Here is a 21,129-nt window from a genome sequence, read left to right as displayed (position 1 = left end):
AACGACGACGTCATCGTTGTCATCGTCGAGGGGCCAAATCGACAATTGTCCGGATGTCATTTGGTTTAATTAATACCTTCTGCGCGCCGATCCCAGCGTCGTCAGCGTCCGGTAAACACATCGACGACCGCGTCGATGTCATCGCCCCCCCTGCTGCTAAGTGGTTATTTACAATTTAACCGAATATTTGGTCAAGTCCGATACGATATCGTGTCCGAGGATCATGTAAATTTATCGTTACAAATCCATGTGGGGTCGACTGAGCATGACTAAAAAAGTTTCGAAAAACATTAAAGTCCATGTCACCGCCGCACCATGTCTGCCAAATATTTCGTAGCGTGTGTGTATCAACGCCGTTGAATACAGCAAGAATATTACAGTTGTCTCTGATTACTTTTGGAATCTGAGTGTATCGTTGAGTGACATATATCACGTCAGTGTTTTTATGCCTGCCTCTGGAAAATATCCTAGCTGGGTTTTTTTGATTGTCTAACATAACATCATCGTACACGACTAGATTGTTAACGTCGCCATCAATATCATCGATACCTGGTGCATCATTGATATCTGTAATAAACTCGATGACATTTTTTTTAGCGATCGCTGATGCATTCTCGTTGAAATCTTTCAACACCTCGTAGCATCGTTGATCATCTACGCTAGGGGCGATTAAATACAACTTATCCCACTTCATCCATCTCATTATTAAATTAAGTAACAATTGCGTCTTGCCGGATCCAGATGGTCCGATGATAATCATCCGGATCGAGTTTGGTAACGCTGCAACATGCTTAACTGGTTCTCTTGTTTTAGTCGCTGGAGAGGCAATTATATTCATGTCTCTATACATAAATTATGGATCTATATTGTGTGAAGTGTAGAGTGCGTACTGGCACAAATGATATGACAACCGCTACAACAAAAAATAACAGATCGGCGCTTACTGGTAAGTGTGTACAATGCGGTACAAAGAAATTTAGATTTATTTCTATTAAACCCGGAGATGTTTTAAAAAAAAGCGAGGAGGTGATATTGCAGCCAAGTTATCAAAACTCCCCGGAACCCCGTGGGCAAAGTATCCAGGAAAAAAACACCTCCCAGGATATAGTTACTGTGGCCCCGGAACACGATTAGATATCAGACTCGATGATCAAAATCAACCCCGGCCCGGTGAGTATCCAATAAACGCTATCGATAAGGCGTGTCATGCTCATGATGTTGCTTACAAAAGTAGCGATCTGCAACAGCGTCATATCGCGGACGTAAAATTAATTCACGCGCTAAATGGTATTCCTGATAAATCCTTCAAAGAAAAATTGGCCTCATGGTTGGTAAAATCGGCTATGAAAGGTAAATTAATGATTGGAAGCGGAGCTTCTCGCGCTGGTAATTGAAAACGCTAGCGTTTATAATAACAATATGGAATCCATCTATTATTCTCCGAGAGGATACTGGAAGGGGAAGGCCGCAATTGGTAAGCTTGCAAGCGCTGCAAAGGTAACAAGGGCCACTGCGGCTAATTGGTTATCCAAACAGGCTATATGGCAAATCTATCTACCACCGCCTAAACAAATCAACTTCTCGCGCTTTGATGTTAGCGTACCTAATGAAGTTCATCAGGCTGATATACTATTTCTGCCGCATGACAACGGTTACAAATACGCGCTAACCGTAGTTGATGTTGCGAGTCGATACAAACAAGCGGAGCCGTTAAAAACAAAGTCAGCAACTGAAGTAGCCGCTGCGTTTGAAAGAATTTATCGAAGAGGTCCTCTGCGCTGGCCAAATCTATTGCAAGTTGATCCTGGTAGTGAATTTCGCGGCGCTGTTTTATCAACGCTGAAACATCATAGCGTCGCGGTACGACGAGGTCATACTGCGCTACATCGTGATCAGGCAATTGTTGAACGATTCAATCGGACTCTTGCTGAACGGTTATTTGGATATCAATACGCGAAGGAATTCATCCAAGAAAAACGATCTCGTGAATGGGTCAAAAGGTTGCCAGGCGTAATTTCCGCGTTAAATAACGAGATTACCCGAGCAATCAACATGAAGCCCAGCGACGCGATTAAACACGAGTATATACCCGGAAGATCAAAAATAGATAGCGTTTCCAAGCCGATTCTCGGCGATGTCACTGTTAGATATCTGTATGAACCAGGAGAGCTTGAAGGCGGTTAAAAAAGGGCTGCTGATCCTATCTGGAGTGTTACCACACATAACATATCAACGATAACACGATCAACTGGTAGACCACCGATCTATAGACTGGATTCAACTGCCCCGCAGCGGGGGTTTACACGCGAGCAACTACAAGTGATACCTGACGATACTCAATTACCCCCGCGTGGTCTTAACTAGCGCCGTTGCGTCTATTGCACTCAAGACATGTCAACCTCACATTGTTTTTGACATGACCGAGACTGTTATCGATCCTGTCCACGGTAAATTGGCGAGCGTCTTTATCCGAATAACGCCAACTCATTATACAATTGCAACTCGCGCAGTGATTATTCTGTTGTTGTCGTAACGCAATTATTAATTCGGCATCAATATCAAAACGCCGCTGTTTTTTTTTATCCTGTTGGCGGTAACCCGAGAGTTTTCTATCGATGACGCTTGCATCGATGATGTCATTGGTGACTTCGTCAGTGACTCCGTCAATAACAATTCTTCGAAGCTGATTTATCCTCCGTACTCTGGACACTGCAAGATAGACCAGATTTGACCATTCGATGCGATTATCAACCATCCAAACAATTGTGTCCGTGATGGTCAGTCCCTGCGAGGAATGTATTGTCGTTGCGTATCCTAGCGTCCACGGGGATTTATCAGCACGTAGCGCGTCCTCGACGACGCTGATATCAACGAGCACGATATCATTCAGCACGAGAATTTGTTTTTCTGTCCGGCCTGGAATTTCAACTTCAATGTTCTGCCGCCGTGTATCCGCGGGTCTATAGCATAACGGCACTGGACGCGTTGGAAACTTTTCCTTATGCAACGTAAACAACTTCCGCTGAAGTGTGTCTCTGACTATCTTTCTACTCGCTACAATCAAATCGTTTGGTCTCCATGTTTCCCAGAATTCATTTAACGGCGTTTCCGGAATCACCTCGCGGATTATTTCACACTGAATTCTATCCGGCTGCAATCTGATTAATTTTTTAACCTCGCGCAGTTGTTCATCAAGTGCCCGGTAATCAGTATCGGTTTCTTCATAATAGTCCACAAAACCCTTTAACCAATCATGTGGACCCTCGCCGACAAATGGTGGTGGTGGCCATGGTCGCCACACATGATTACCGCCGTATTCGCGAGCAGCAACCAATCAAGAAACATTTGTAAAACATCTAACGAAACAGTACATATCTCATCCCAAATGATAACCTCAGGAATAAATTTTTCACCCATTCGATCAGGAGTCCACTCACCGCCGCTGTATCGAAAAAAGCTGTGATAAGTAACGGCATCAACATTTCGTTGTTTTATCTCTCGCGCTAGTCTATGGGTTGGTGTAAGCACGATTATACTTGCCTGCGTTCGAAATAATTCAATTGCCCGAGTCGTCTTTCCTGACCCGCCACAGCCGCTTAAATAAACCGTTTTGTGTCTACAAATTGGATCAGAACACGGTGGTGCATTAGACCACTCTGACAATTTATCACCGCGTAGGTAATTGTTTTCAACGGTGACATCCGCTGACGGGGAATAATCGCGTCGTATTTCATTTTTAATTCTCCATGTACCCCAACACTCGTCCGGACTAGTAAACCCGGCTACGTTTTCCTTATACGCTACGTCAACATAAAATGAATCAACGGCTACTCTAACCGCGGTGTCGGGGAATCTATTTATCATCGAGAATAAATTGATAGCGGCATAACCTAGCATAGACGCCCTCAAATGCGGGTATGCCGGGCTGTCTCCATCGCTGTAGGTAACAACTGTACCCAACTTTGTTCCATTGGACAAGAAAGCTGTCTCGCAGTTCACGTATCTATTTTTCGCCACTGCGTCCTTGATTACGAAATCATATTCTGCGTCATCTATAATCAGCCGTGAGCAATATCGTTTGTAGTCGCAGTTTTTTCCACCTTGTGTGAACTTACCGATTATTCTTCTACCGAGATCTTTTGCCTCGCGGTTTCGTTGGTTAAATATCCTCCTGGACCATTCGACGATATATTCCTCGTCGGCATCGATGTGTTTTTTGGACTCGTCAATTATGCTATCTAGACGCTCCGGTTCTGGTAACCAGACTTCAGTCTGCGCTCGGTATGATATAATCGCGTCACTGACAATCAACGAAACTAGCATTTTACAATCAATCATATACCGTAGCAGCGCTATTGGCAGCCACTTCTTTTCAGCCATGTGTCTACCGATCCAAATATAGCAACAGCGATGAAGTCCTGCCGCGAACTCAAATGATACTATGCGAGCGAATCCGGTTAAATCAAAATCAGGCAGTGGTCCATTAATAGCAACACGAGTCATTTCATGTCTGGGGTGTCCAAATCGTTTGAAATACTCAGCGGCGGATCCATACCCGAGAAAACTCGCTGGATAACAGGCAACCATATCAACGGAAATCATAGCGTCGCGGTTGTATTCAGTGTTCCATAGTCCACCGTGATAATATTCCAAACAACTGGATTGTACATCCGGTAGAAATTCCTTGCGTGTTGGACCCCACGCATTTTTCCTCGCTGCAACATGAGCTACAACCGATGGAATCGTAAAATAATTTGTTAGCAGTTGTTCATCATGCTCTTCAAATTCCATGGCGGTTTTTTTCATCCTGTTGTGAAATGCTTCAGTGCGATATAATTCACCGTTTGGTCTTACAAACTGATCAAAGGTATCAGCGCTGCGAAGTGACCACATTGATACAGGGTCGTTTTTACACAAACAAGCGATAGCATCAAATAGTTTCCTCTCCGCGAGAAAACCGTCCTGTATAAATTCCCCCGGGATATACTTTACTGTTCTATCCCGTGGAAACACTGTGATCGCGGGCGTCCATGCGTGTTCGTTATGATCAATAATTTTGATTGGGGCCCCATTTGATTTGTACTTTGATTCGTGTAATACTTCACCGGTTATCGTTGTAACGGTTATTGGAAATCTCAGCGATGTTTCTAATCTCGCTATGTCGCTGATGGTTGCTCCTCGCTCGCGCACTGTCTCCTCCCACTGGTTGATTTTGCTACGTCGTAAATCAGTCAATTTGTTTCCTCGACACGCATTTGTAAAATGCTCTATTATTCGTTCTGCTACACAATTTATCCCCGTTGACTGTTTCATCGGCGCTAGTTTTCCGATATCAGGTTTCTTATTTAACGGGTATATTCCATAAACAACTGCTGTTTCAGGATACGCTCGTTCATAGTATGGTCTGTCAATTCCGGTTAACAGCCCCGGCTTGGAGTCGCGGCTAACAATGACTGTTTTCTTGTTGCTGAGAACTGGTTCAAATTTATCACGTATGATCCAATCACCTGATTCCACCCAGACAATGAATTTTACTCTGAAGAAATACTTTTTACCGTCAAGTTGTGATATTATCGTTGCTGCGCGGTTGTCGTTCATGGTAGCATCAACAACGCCATCAATTCGAAATGTTGACCAACTATGAGATGCACCATCACGCTTGAATTCATTGATACAATCGCGTATTTTACTCAACAGGATTCTATCGTTTATTAACGCTTTTGGTGTGTCCCTGAGGACTCTATCGAGATTGAACTTAATATTTTTCCAGGGCTTAATTGCTGCCAATCTCTCGAACTCATCCATATAATTAAAACAAGTATTTAAATGAAAGAATATAGTATAATGAATCACTGCAAATGGTTGATGATTGGGTCGACAACCCCGTGCAATAAATCATGTAGAGGTGAATTCTGCGGGTATCATTTACAAAGCGTTCGTAATGGTTCTCTTGGCCCCCTCCCGTGCTTGGTTTGCCACGTCGGTGTAAGAGGAAAATCGCAGTTGTGTATTAATTGTGGCGGAAAGCGATACAGAGAGTTAAAACGCTATTATGACAAGCGAATTAAAAACGCCTTCATTGACCCCACCGCCGACTTCGTCATCAAAACTCCTCAGGACTACGTTGAAAGATTTATAATTAAACCAAATAATGAATTAGACAAGTAGTATTATTATACAAATGGGCCAAGAATTTCAGCCGCATCCTGTGCTCGTTAATTACGAGGCATCTCGCGACGGCATTGTTAGAAACCGCAAACTGAAGAAGCCGGTTGGTACCGTAAATAATCAGGGGTATCTGATGTTTACTGCTGGAAAAAAAAATATCTCTGTCACAGAATCATCTATGAATGTTTTCACGGATTAATCAAAGATAGTCTCGTTATTGATCACATTGATGGATACCCTCAAAATAACAGACTGTGTAATTTGCAAGCTATCTCTCAGAGTGAAAACAGTAAAAAAGGCCAGACTGGTAAATACCCAAAGAAAGCAAAACCCGTAAGGTCATTTAATACAATAACTCACGAGGAAAAAACTTTTCACTCCATGAATGCGGCAGGAAAATATTTTGATATTTGTATGCCCGCAGTACGATTTGTTGCAGAACGAGTATATCAAACAGCGATCTCAAAAAAGACCGGACACAGAATTCGATTTTCGTATATAGATACGAAGTCATCGTGACAAGGTCACGTCTGTTTCAAAGAAAACGAATTGTTAAACACCCCGGGATTGATACGCGGGGTTTCATTTTTTTTTATTTAAAAACAAGATGTTTTATAGGAATAATGAATATCGAAGACATCAATAATATATTAGCCGAGATTTCAAAATTAAAAAATCAAGGAATTGAATTATCTGATGGTCTCGACAGCGAAAAAATATTATCCGATTATGAGATTATTAACGAACAATCGAAACGGGGGCGTTTTACCCTGGCCCGCGAGTACTTTTTTATAAAACGATTACAACATACGATTAATGAAAACTTGTACCACAATGACGCAAATGCATTCATTGGACTATTTACTGCCGTTGAAATAATACGAAAAAAACTCGGACGTGTTTATGAACGACGCCGGGAGATTTCTAGCAAGATCAAAAACATTAGAAGGATTATAGACGAAAACTCCGTGGAGCCCCCGATGGTACACTCGGCGGGAAATTAGAAATTGCTTTGCAATTGCAATAATGGTAGGCGAATCACTTACTACTCGGCTAGCCAGAGAGCGGCTAGCGGCGCTTAAAAAGTTCATACCGTTACGAGACAGGGTCCGAGAGCAACTTCAAACGCGGCAGCAACTACAAACCGATTTTACTGTTGGAAGCGAACAACTCTTTGCCCCGGTAACTAAAGCGACCAAAGATGTTACGGCGGCAACTGTACCCGTCCTCGATGCGCTTGAAAAGATAGCGGCTCAAACCGAACAAACAAAAAGGTCTTTAGAAACACTCCCTGCAAAAATAGCGGCTGCCACAACACGGAGGTCACCACCACTCGCTATAATGGACCCACAAGAACCTTATGTTACAATGGCCGACGAAGAAGAACTAGGTGCTACCGCAAGAGAACCAGAAGAAGAAATACCGGAAGAAATACCGGAAGAAAAAGAGAAAAGGGGGAATATACCCCGTAATGTACTTAAGAAGAGCACAATAGATCAAATTAGAGGCTTCAGCAGCAGGGAAGAATTAATTGATTTTACTGCCTCCAATTTTGCTAAGAGCATACGAGATAAGGAGCATATCAATAGCGATCACGAGAAAAATATAAAGTCGTTAAAGGATTGGACAAGAATAGTGTATTTAGCGAGTAAACACGAGAATGCATTACCACATCGTGGTGATCCCGATTACGACGCATTCCACAAGGAAGTTGAAAAAAGGGTAAAACCAAAAAAAGGAAAAGGATACTCTGTTGGCAAAGAATCCTACGGCGTTACCTGTCCTAACAGTGTTCTCAGTGATATATCACGGCTAGAGGTACTAATCGGAGGAAAACGAGCCGGAAGTAACTCTCCGGAAATAATCAATGAGGCCGCTGATATTTGGAAGCGGTTATTTACGGGCGGTATCATGGACGTTAGTGCGTATCGAACGCTCATAGACGAACTCGTGGATGATTAAAAAAATTATCGTTTTTGTTAATTCTGGCCGTTTTTTGCCATTTTTGACCGTTTTTTGCCATTTTTTGACTGTTTTTTGCCATTTTTTGACCGTTTTTGGTCGTTTTTTGACAGTTTTTGGTCGGTTTTTACGGGTGAAAACCCCAGGAAATCATTTAGAGAAAATCGAATTTTTTGCTGAAAAAATCGAAAAAAAAACGACTACAGGCAACAAAAAATGACCAAAAATGACTAGAAATCAAGAAAAAACCGGAAAAAACCGGATTTTTATCGAGGGCAAAAACCCAAGGAAATTTTGATAAAATTTATTCCGGTTTTCCACACGGCGGTGGGAAGGGGGGTCAATTACTGGTGATCACAATCACTAATTGGAAAACTGGTGTTTTTATAATAAAGATGATCATACACTACAACCACGATAAACCAGTACTCGTCTACGTGGTAAACTCGCGATTGCCTGTTTACCGCGCGTACTATGGAGATGGTCTCGGTAGCACCATTGCGGGGTTATTTACAAGAATGGCTCCAAAAGTAGCGCCGTTAGCCAAACAATTAGGAATGAAGGCTATTGATGTTATTCGTGATAAGGGAATCAGCGCTATTGGAGATATTGCCGGAAAGGCGCTTTCAGCCGCGCGGAACAAACTAATGTCGTTGGTGAGAAGAAAAAAGCAAAAACCACCGGTGATGCCATCAACGACAGTGATGCCTGCAAATGTCAGTAAAGTAATAAATAACGCCGTGGAAGAAAAATTAGAGTCGTTGGCGGCTCAGTCATCCACCAACGCGCCCATAAACACAATAGCGGGGGAGTGGTCTTAAACAGAATTCAAAGAATTTACGACGAAAAAATCGCAATTGAAAACATCAACATGATAAATAATAAAATGTTTGCGCGAACCGCTGATCCCGCGTTTGATATGGATGCCCCAGTGCGCAGGGATGATTCTGTCCGTGATTATCAATATTATTCTTATTATGCAGCGCAACCTGACCTACGATCGCGAATTGAACTTCAAGTCCAAGATACCAGTAAATATTTTTTGCCGTGTGAAGCGTTTATCGAAATCGAGGGAGAACTCGTGACAAATGCCGCCGATAATGCACCATACGCAGATGACGATCGTGTTCGAGTTGGCTTCGTCAACAACGGTATCATGGCGTTATTTGAGAGCGCCAGATATCTTATTGACGGGCGAGAAATTGAGTCAATAGAACGCGAGGTTGATGTTGCAACGACGATAATTGGGTTAGCGAGATATTCGGACGATTATACAAGATCGGCGGGCCCATCTATGATGTTTGCAAAGGACACCGCCGATAACGCTGATCATTTTCAGTACATCAACGTGCTGGTGGAAAGAGATACCGCAACTGACCCACAGGCTGAAGCAAATAACCCAGACCGCAGAGCAAGACCAGGCGCTAATTTCAATATTATAAAGAGTATCAACAATGATTACAATATGGGATTCGCAGCACGAATATTAATGCTAAAAAGACCACGCCGACAGTTTTCATGCGCGATTCCACTCCATCACATATTTGGATTTTGCAGAAATGTCATCTATGGGGCTAAGCATACAATCGCGCTGACGCGAAGGGGCGATGATAACAATGCAATATGGCGTGCTGCTGGCGTCGCTGCCGGTAAAGTCGTTTTAACTAAAATGGCATTGTGGATGCCGGTGCTGACTCCATCAGTTACCACGGAAGCACGATTGTTAGCATTTATGGAACAGGGAGGGAAATCGTTGTTGAGTTGGCTAGCGGTAACAACTGATGCTAAAGAGGATAACGTCGCCGATACGTTTACATGGCACTTGGCGTCAAAACAGGGTGTTTCAGCCCCGCGTCATATATTCATAGCGCTACAGAATAGGGAACGATTGGGCAGTCAAGAACGCAGCCATATGATATTTGATCAATTAGGAGTCAGGGATGTTTCGCTGAGAATAAACGGACAACAGGAACCATCCGAGGATATACAGCTTAATTACGGCGACAACCATATCGCACGTGTGTATCATCGATTGCTGTCATATATGGGCCGTGATCAAAACGTCGACACTGGTTTGCAAATATCACAACTTGATTTTAAAAACCTGTATCCGATTTATTATTTTTCGTTGGAGCATCTTGATTTAACGAGACAATCCGTCGTTGATATACACTTCCGAGCTCGTATAGCCCCGGCTGGTGTTAATTATAGAGCGGTTTCTGTCATTCTCAGCGATAAATCAATGCTGCTGGAAGGTGTTGGCGGACGAATGAGAATCGTTGATGCGCCAGTGGAAAACATGTAATTGAAAGCACAAACACGTTTACAATAAAATGTCGTATAGTGTCGTCAGTGTAGAGTTGACTGATGGTCAAGTCAAGAAATTACGATCAAAGTCGGCTAAACAATGCGGGACCACAATAACGCTGAAGCCGTCGCAGATGGCGGGTGGTAATCATAAGATATCGTTGACGGCGCGTCAAATAAAACATTTCAATAATGCGATGAAGAATAAAAAGGCTGTTCAAATAGATTTTTCGGCCGCAGCAATCAAAAACATGGAAAAGACCGGTGGGATATTTCCGCTGTTAGCTACGATTCCAGCGTTGATTGCCGCGGCCGCACCAGCAGTGGCTAAGGCGGCGGCGTTGGGGGCCGTTGGTATCGCGGCGGGAATGGCACTGAAAAAGGCAACCGGGAAAGGCTATAAAAAAAAAACGACCCGTAGCCGGAAAGGGTCTAAGACTACCGGGGACCCCGTATTCATGGTACTCGGGAAAGGGTCTAAGACTACCGGGAACCGTTTATTGACTCAGGAGTCAATGACTCCCATGTCTAATTTTGATTTAATAGACGCCGCAAACGCGCTAGCGATAAAAAACTTCAGAGGTGTTTTTATGAGGGATCAATTACCGGCGGCGCCAAGGAATGCTGAAACAGGCATAATTAACCTCGATGGGTCCTCCGGAGCGGGGACTCATTGGGTTGCGTACGCGATTGATCCGCGTGCGATCGTCTATTTTGATTCATACGGGTTAGCCCCGCCAAACGAGTTCATGCGGTATATCCGGGCGTGTTCAGCCCGGGTTTTTTATTCCACGCTGCCAACACAGCAGTTAAGCGACCCGCCGATATGCGGCCGTGACGTATTGAACGTACTCGCGGCGATTTCATCATCGCGGAAACCACCTCATGTGGTTGTAAACGAATACACTAGTGGGGTCGTAGAGGCCCGGCGGGTTAATTAGAAACGCCGTTTTTTTTTACAATAACGATGATTGATATTTGGGGACGACCGGTTTCGGCGCTGAAAGAATCCACGGAAACGCTCGCCACCGATGACATAAAAAAACTAATCGAGGATGAAATCGCTGAAACGTTGAATTTAACAAGTGCTGACCCGGGCGAAATAGTTGTATTTCAAGACCGCCAGGGTAAATTGAAATCCAGTAATGTGTCGCTGGATGACGTTTTAATACGACAGCGTGATGCCGCCGAGAACGCTATCGCGTTGTATACCAGCGACGGACGACTCAAACCGGGTGAACATATATCGACGATAACATTAATCCGAGACGGTTTTACAAGGTTGGGTAGATCGGTAACCGAACTCGACGCGCAGGTGAAAAAATCTGCCACCGAGGTGAAAAAATCTATCACCGATATACAACTCACTACCGCTAGTTTTTTCGGGGACCCGACGGTAACCGAACCGAATCTTGCAACAATAAAAAATACTATTTCGGAGTTTACAACGCTGTCGGGCCAATTTTACACGTTACGAAAAAATTTTAACAGGTTTGATAGCGCCGTTGATAAATTCCTTGGTAAAAAAAATGTCAAACCGGATGAGATTACAATAACTATAAATGATATCACTGCGTATGGACAGGAAATAAAAACAATCAAACTTGATGTTGCAACGAACAGAAATGGTGTAGACGTGCATGAACGGGAAATAGAAATAATCGGCGCTAATGTTGCAACGATCATAAATAATGTAGACTCGCATGGACGGAAAATAGAAACAATTAAAACTGATGTTACAACAATCATAAATAATGTAGACTCGCATACACAGGAAATAGGAACAATCAAAACTGATATTGAAGCGAACAAAAAGGGTGTAGACGCTCATACACAGGAAATAGGAACAATCAAAACTGATATTGAAGCGAACAAAAAAAATATAGACGCGTATTGGCGGGGAATAAGAATAATCAAAACTGATGTTGCAGCGAACAAAAAAGGTATAGACGTGCATACATATGAAATAGGAACAATCAAACTTGATGTTGCAGCGAACAAAAAAAGTATAACCGAGAATACACGGGAAATAGAAACAATCAAAACTAATGTTGCAGCGAACAAGAATAATATAGACGCGAATTGGCGGAGAATAGAAATAATCGGAACTGATGTTGAAGCGATCAAAGACGGACTACCGAGAGTAGCAGAGCAATACGAAAAAATAAAAATCCCTCATGAGAACACCATCAACACAGTATACACAATTCGGCATGGATCATTCGATTGGACTCCTACACAGAATACAGTAAATATCACCGCAACTGTTAAGGGCATTTATCGATTGACACTGGTTTCAATGATGCAGTTTAATATATTATCGTCGAGTTCATCCGGGTTTAACAATACAATATCAACAATTATAGACAGGAACGCAACTGAACAGTTTACAATTTATGCCGTTGATGGAAATTTAGCCGGGGCAAACATCACATGGTATGTGGAATTTGTAGCGAATCTAAGTAATTAAAAACACTAGCTCTTTTAAAATAAAAATGACCACCAGGGTAATTGAATCAGAGGTATCACCGACGTCACATCAATATCGATTCGATACCGCAAAAGAGTTCTCCGCGAACTTGAAAACGCTTTCCGAACAATACCGTGCAAAAATAAAAAAATACCGCAGAAAAATAACCACCATCGACGCGGTCGTGTACTCGGTGTCGGGTATAGTAGCCGGTACCGGTGTTATTTTATCCACGGTGACCACGATAGCCCCGATCGCTGTTCCAATCGCTATCTCTGCGATGACAACAATTGCTGGAGTCGCCAACGCAATCACTAAAAAGATATCATCGTGTTTTCAGAAAAAACTCGACGAGTATACAGTAAAACATCAAATAGTATCCGACGCGTACTCGAAATTATCCGGGTTGATCTCGTTGTCGATTGATAATTTGTTCATATCCGATGTTGAATTCTCCACGATGGTCCAGTTGTACAGCTCCGCGATGTCAAAAATCGAGGATTTTTAACTGGAAGCCGGAACCACCTGGTTGTTGAAATTAGACACTAAAAACAACGAATAATAATAATGTCGCTGAACCCCGAAGGGTTTCAATTACTTCAGCGGATCGCGGAGAACACCACTCCGGTACAAACAAATATGATATCGATAACGTCAACGAAACCCGAATTCAGTGTGAACTTCCCATCGCCGGTTCCAGTGAAGGAAATAGCGCTGGCAAAATTGCGAATATATCACAGTTGGCCTAATATTCGAGCGGACGCATTTAACGGACAACAACCTAATAACTCGCTGGTTTTTGCACGGACAAATAAACCCGATGGGACCCCAGACTGGGAGGAGGTTACAATACCAACTGGGTCATACCAAATAGAACAAATCAATAAAGAATTTCAACGCAGGATAAAATCGATCACAGGAAAAGAATCAAAAATCGCTATTACGGTTCATGAACCGACGTTATCGTCGACGATTGAAATAAGCACACCGGGGTATATGGTTGATATTTATAACAGTTCAATAAGAACCATACTAGGATGGCCTAAGAATCCACCTCATGAAATCCCCGCGGACACGCAATCGTATCATGAGATTAATCCCAGTTATCGAGATAAATTATCTATTATGAAAAACGCGTTATTACCCAGTATATTTGCATTTCAAGACAGGAATAACATGCAATGGTATTTTCAGTATGGGGAAACTCCTGAATTGCGCACCACATTCGTAATTAGTTTAAGGAATATCACTGATATGTTTGCCGAGATTAATCATTATTACCAATTACAACTAGAACAGCTACGGGAAACAAAAGAACGAAAACACGTTGAGGTGTTAAATCAACTTATATCAGACATGGAATATATTAATAAACGAATCGTTGAGATAATATCTGCTAACAGCAATGATGATAAACAAAAATTCCTAACCGAGTTTAATATCACAGAAGCCTATTTACCCGATTTAAAGGTTCCAGGATACAACGCGCCAAAACTAAGAAAGTCTCTTAATGATTTTCTCGGTCCATCAACTTACATCCTCAAACACGATAACGGAGATGATGGTAGGCATATTGCTCCATACAACGTAAATATCGCATCGGTGATAGCGATTAATCTAGTGTGTGATGTTATCGAAGGGAGTTACCAGGTGGATACCAAGCAATCAAATCAGGCTCAACAGGGGTATATCCTTTATTCGTTTTCACCAACAGCCCCTCCGGGATTTTTAATCGTTGAGAGTCCAATTAATCCGGTCTATATGCGATGCCATGATCGGTTTTTAACGAGAATTAATTTTAGAATTACCGATCAGTCAAATAACCTAATTGACCTACAAGAGGAGGAGTTAGTGATCACTCTGTTTGTAAGATCATAAAGATCTTCATTGTAAATAACCACTTAGCAGCAGGGGGGGGGGGCGATGACATCGACGCGGTCGTCGCTGTGTTTACCGGACGCTGACGACGCTGGGGATCGGCGCGCAGAAGGTATTAATTAAACCAAATGACATCCGGACAATTGTCGATTTGGCCCCTCGACGATGACAACGACGACGACGTCGTTTTTTTTTTACCAGGCGCTGACGACACCGGATCCGCTGAGTGCAGAAAGTAACAATTAAACCAAATGACGTTTGGACAAAATGTCGGATTCGCCCCCCTGCTGCTATAATTAAAAAACGTCTAAGTCTGGGACGGTTCTTTTCTTAGTCTTTCTAGCTTTATGAGTAAGGCTTTTGAGGGGGTGATTTAGTCGTCTCTTTATGACTTCTGATTGCTGTGGCGTCAGGGAAGCAGGAATACCTGACTCGGCAGTGTACAGGGAATTTATAAGAGTTTCTCGTCGGCCCAAATGTCTTTGCCCGTTTGAAGCAGGACATTTTTGTTTGCTCTCAAGAAAGCTTCTTTAGGGTTTTGTTTATCGATGATGACATTTTGGATAAATTGTTTACCTTGCGTCAATGCGGCATCGTCCAAGGTGTGCAATCCTCGTGTTACCATCGGTTTCAAACTGGGGCCATCAAAAGAAAGGCCGATTTTAACATGTCTCCTAAACCATGCCCTTGCTGTCGAGCGACGCCTCGGTACAGATGATACTTTACTTATGAGTCGTTAGAGAATCATTTTCGAAAATGGAATTTCAACGTGACTGTCTCTTTATTTAACGGAATATATTGTCTCCGATCTCCTTTTATAGCATTGTTGACAGTGTCAAATTACGACTTACTGACGGGTAAATAATAAGGATGTACAAATTCGCTGTGAATTTGATAGATGTTTCCACCTTCCTCGTTAGCGTTTATGATCCACAATTGTTCGTTTCCTTGTTGCAAACTCAAATTGGCAATGGCAGCACTGATGACACAATAAACCACAAAGCTTTGCAGAAAAAGACAATTTGCGTTTTGGACACACGTTCTCCACATCACACCCACAAGGTTTGTTTTTGTAGAACTTGTAGAGAAGGACTCGGTGAAGGAGTGGTCATGGTGGTAGCGGTAGCTGAGGCTGTGTGGGAGGTCATGAGGGTGACTTCCTTTTATAGCCGATGACTTGTGAAACGTCGATCCAAGAATCAAAACTGGGAGGATATCCTTTTCAACGTACTTTGACTTCTTTGACACATCGTTTCCCACTTGACGGGTTCTTCATTTGAGAATGCTTTCGATGTCGTTCACGTTATATTATTTGTTGGTCACGCGTTGTAACTCGGGCAAGTAAAGGGTTGTTTTAATAGAATAGCTTTGGGTTTCGTTTCTTTTTTTACTTCTGGTTTCCCCATTTTGTTATTGACTTCTGTCGAAGGAGGAGTGAACGTCATCATTTTAACCGAAGTTTTAAGTTCTTCTCGTTGGGGAGTCGGGTAAAGGAGCAACAAGGACTCTGCAATCTTACTAGGAATGGGAGCTGTTGACGGTGTTTGAAAGACGTCTCGTACCACGTCTTCCTCAGGCATTTGTGTGTTGACCTCTGGCGTGGTATTGGTAGTCATGGTGATGGATTTGTCATCAGGGTCTTAAAATATTTCAGAGTGGATATAATATATTTATCTACAGCTTTCTGGTGAAAGAGTTGCAGTCGTTTTAATAGTTGACCGTAATTTTGCAAAAAAATTTGTTTCGACACATCGTTGCGATTTATCAACGACTGCAATTTGTGTTGTAACTGGGACATTTCGGTCAAATAATGATAGGGAGGCAAATGTGGGGTCCGTTGTTATTGCCAACGACGGTATTCCATCCATCGTTTGTAAGGCTCTCAAGCCAGTTTTCGTCCTTCTATTCGATTTGAATGGTCAAGCCTGATATTTTTGTCTCCAGAGGTCCCTTTTATCTTCTTGGGTCTTTTTATCTTTTTCCCACCATCCTCTCAGCATTGTTCCTAATACTCCTTTCAGCAAGGGTCCTACCAACATTGGATAAATTCCTCTGCGTTGCAACAACATCTTCTTCTTTTGACGGATGGTTATTTTCTTTTGGACCCTTTGGCAATGAACGTGTCGATGATTGGCTAAGCATTCTTTCTGATGTCGAGACAAAGGTTTCGTGCCTTTCAAGACATTCACGAAACATTCACACTAAGTATCGACGCTGCCGTCAGAGTCTGTTTGAATGAGTTGCTTTCGTATAGGTGAAGGAGCTAACAAGATAGAAAACATGTCCCAATGTTTGGCTAAATATGGAGGAAGTCCTTTCCTTTTCTTTCCCTTTTTAGCCAGAGAGTGGTGTGCACTTTTTTTAGGGGACATCTTTGGGGGTTCAGGACCGCAAAACACTAATCCCCATTCTTTATCGCAAATATTTGTTATGCTGGAATGCGTCGCCACTGATTGTCTTTACGTCGTATGAACTTGATGACGGCATCGCACGTCGTGGAGGGGTTCGCAACGGACTAAATTGGGACAGTTCTTGTTTGGCGAATCCAGTAAACTCTGTAACATACCCGATTTCTCTTGGACTTTGATTTTGGGGGCAGGTCCTTCGTGAGCAGGTGATAATGCAGCTGAAGAGGAGGAAGGTATTTCTAAACATCCCTCACATTTCGATCCACAATGCTTATTCGGCTGTCATACAAGGCTGTGCAATTAGTAAAGACAACTTTTCATTCACATTTAAGGACGTATCATGGTTAAAAGGGACCATAATTGCTGCCTATAATGGCAGTAAGGTTCTTTTGGATTCGATATTTATTGATATTCAAGGTTTAAACCTGGAAACTAGAAATGAGTATCAGACATCATCAATTTTGGCAATATTCAGCCATGACCCACCAAGATCCAACAGTAGGTAGGAATACAAAAGTTAAAATTATGGAATAGAATAATACTTTTAATCTCAGATTTGCATTTGAAATACAACAATGTATACAACTTAAGGGACCTATTATGTTCAATACTATTAAATGGAATGTATCGTTTCAATGTTGTTTTCTTGTTCAAAAATGAATCGCTACATCGATTCTTAGAATGAATTTTTCACTTTTGAAATGAATGTATATCGTGTCTCCAAAGTGCATCTTCTGTATGTAATGCATTCTATTTTATTCATTAAAGATAAAACTCTTTCTTTTGGGACAGCCATGTAATATGTGTAGATCATTTATTCAAGCAGCGTTTGGTGCTACTCACATACACATAAATGAACATACAAGTGCATGTGTGTGTGTGTGTGTGTGTGTGTGTGTGTGTGTGTTTGAATGCCTATATGCACGTTCGTAGTTAAATAGGTTTTTAACCTATTGCATTTATCGATCTCTATTAGTCTATTTGCAATACCAGCATACGTTATATTTATTGCCTTTCAGACAAGTCAACATTGCTTCTAGTGTCTGCGGTAGTTGTTGTAATTGTGGCGGCTTGCCTGGCCATGATTGCCCTCAGAAAGATTCGACATGGGACAGGTACAAATTTGTATTAATAATGATATATCTTGTTTCTAAATTGCTTATGGAAAAAAACAAGAGTGTTGAAATATGTTTGCAATTATTGCTACCACCCTGCAATAGTAACACAGAGTACTGGAGAATCTTTCCTAAAATTGGTAAATGCTAACGATGTGTTGAATACAAACCCCAAGCTGGATAATAATAAATAAAATATAAAGATCATAATCAGTCTTGTGAAAATACGTCCAGTAGATTTTCAGCTTTACAATACGTGATACTTTCAATAGAAACAAGTAAGAATCAAAACAAAAGAAACCAAATTGAGATTTATGCCATAACACATGTCCATTCATTCTTACGGTTATAAATCTGAAATTGAATGTATGTTGCAAAACATATATAAAATTGTCCATTTTTCCAACGTCACGTTTGAAAAAATTAATAGCAAACATTTCAAGTAAATTTCACAGATATCTACTTCTCGCTTTTGAGAGGCCATGACGCATGGTTTGATTATGAAAACCCACGTCTTTCTTTTTCTACGATACTGCATGTAAATGAATTAGTCCGTATATGGTTGATTGATTGACCATTTGACTGGTGTTTAACGTCACTTTTGATTACATGCTAGATTATATTGTGCAGAAGAAATTGGAGCAATATGTCCTTGCAATAAATAAAACATGGTGACCGAAAATAAAATAAATTAATGAAAGTATTTTATTTAAAAAATAAATAAAATATTTGGTTATATTTCAAAAGATGGCTGATTAAAATAAAACTTTAACATTAGAAAATACATACACAGCAAAATATGTCTTGAAATGGGCATGCCGATAGACCAGTTCTTAAGCCCAATATTTGAGGCTTTGGAGAAAAAAAATGACTTTTAACTTTTAACCTTTTCATCCTTTGCAGTACCAAATACCGAGAGTAAACATATCACATATAGAAATAGAGAAGAACCTAGCGCTAACAGTTCTCAAAATTTGTACCAGAACGTCCAGGAAGCGATTCCTCCCGAAGAAACCAGAATGGTTTCGGAGGAAAACAACGATGCAGATTATCTGATCGATAAGTCGAGCAATAAAGGCCAGGTCAAAGTCAGGCTAAATGAAGAAAATATTTACCATAGAAGACTTGACTACGCAGGCTCTTCCCCGAGAATAACACGCAACTTTCAGATAAATTCTAATGCTCATGTATTTGACTATATTCATGAAAACCATGATCACTGTTTGTCATATAAATCAAATCTGCGTTCAAGTCCGAATTCGACAGAAAGCATCGCAGAACCTTGTTTTAAAAACGATTACGTGGTTCAGCATAGTTTTATGACTTTACGGCCACCAGCACCGGACCCCGTTGTAACCAGGAAGACCAGGGATAGAGGTACAAGGGCTGATTCCATATCGTGGTATCAACGATTAAATACAAAATCAGCATCCAGAGTAGATCCATTAACATTATACAAAATAAGGTCCAGAGAAAGTAATTGCACAGTATCCAGCGCAGAGCCAGGAAGCCGTGATTTTATCAACCAATTAGGTCCTTCAAGTTATTTCGAGTTAGAAGGTATTCGGGCAACGGACACTATGAATTCGCCAGGTTGGTTAACATATGGTGGAGGTCCAAACTGGAGGAAGGTTGAGAACGTGAACTCAAGCAACTTTGTTCCACGATCAGAGTTTTCGGAGCTTCGAGGTATAGCATTTGTATTCACTGACTCCCTATTACTTTAAGAACTAATGAGTGTACCATTTTGCTCCATACCAAGTAAGAATAGGATAATTAGCTCTAAATTAATATATAATGATATTTACAAATGATGTAAACCTGCTAATGCGAATATATATATATATATATATATATATATATATATATATATATATATATATATATATATATATATATATATATATATATATGTATATATATATATATGTATATATATATATATATATATATATATATATATATATGTATATATATATATGTATATATATATGTATATATATATGTATATCTATATATGTATATATATATATATGTATATATATATATATGTATATATATATATATATATATATATATATATATATATATATATATAATATATATATATATATATATATATATATATATATATATATATATATATATATATATATATATATATATATATATATATATATATATATATATATATATCTATATATATATATATATATATATATATATCTATATATATATATATCTATATATATATCTATATATATATATATCTATATATATATCTATATATATATCTATATATATATATATATATATATATATATATATATATATATATATATATATATATATGTATATATATGGAACAGACAGATTTGATGTCTTTTGTTGAGTCTAATTATTCCTACTAAATCCTAGATATTTTTTAAACGAAATATTACTAAAGTAAGAGACAGTTTCTATATAGAAACTTTAGACATTTTAATTATTGTGTCCTAATTCTTACATTTTATTCACAGTTAGTTTTGTTTTGCTTCAGCCAAATCGAAAAGCGGAAGAGTTGCCCAGTTTTGGAACTATGATTATCCTCGAAGTTATTTTTACCATCCCTCTGCCATGGATAGAAGACATCGAAGGAGTCAGTCACTTGGTGATATGATGGCTATAGCAAGTGTCCGTTGGTCGAAGAGAAAATCAGCCAGGTCTTGTATGAGGACAGATTGTCACGATTCCCTTTAGACATTGATCGTATCATCTTTAAGAGAAAACAAAGAAGGGAAAAAGAAGGAAGAGGGCAAAGGATCATATTTGATCGTGAATA

The 21,129-nt window shown here is 40.6% G+C and overlaps 1 protein-coding gene across 1 annotated transcript in view; it reads left to right on the top strand.

The window, feature by feature from the left end:
• The window catches only part of LOC149771702 (uncharacterized), a 45,486-nt gene extending 24,384 nt beyond the window's left edge, over positions 1-21,102 (top strand). The window contains exons 7-9 of the mRNA XM_089948192.1: positions 18,213-18,308; positions 19,212-19,997; positions 20,848-21,102. Of these exons, the coding sequence (XP_089804318.1) occupies positions 18,213-18,308; positions 19,212-19,997; positions 20,848-21,047 (1,082 nt within the window). The 3' untranslated portion in view covers positions 21,048-21,102. The remainder of the gene's footprint in view (positions 1-18,212; positions 18,309-19,211; positions 19,998-20,847) is intronic.
• The last annotated feature ends 27 nt before the right edge of the window (positions 21,103-21,129 follow it).

The sequence above is a fragment of the Sinohyriopsis cumingii genome, unplaced genomic scaffold (genome assembly GCF_028554795.1).
Source record: "Sinohyriopsis cumingii isolate HCF-2022 unplaced genomic scaffold, ASM2855479v2 utg001710l, whole genome shotgun sequence".
NCBI lineage: Eukaryota > Metazoa > Mollusca > Bivalvia > Unionida > Unionidae > Sinohyriopsis > Sinohyriopsis cumingii.
Note: the sequence above shows the minus strand (reverse complement) of the source record. Positions and strands in the feature narration are given on the sequence as shown.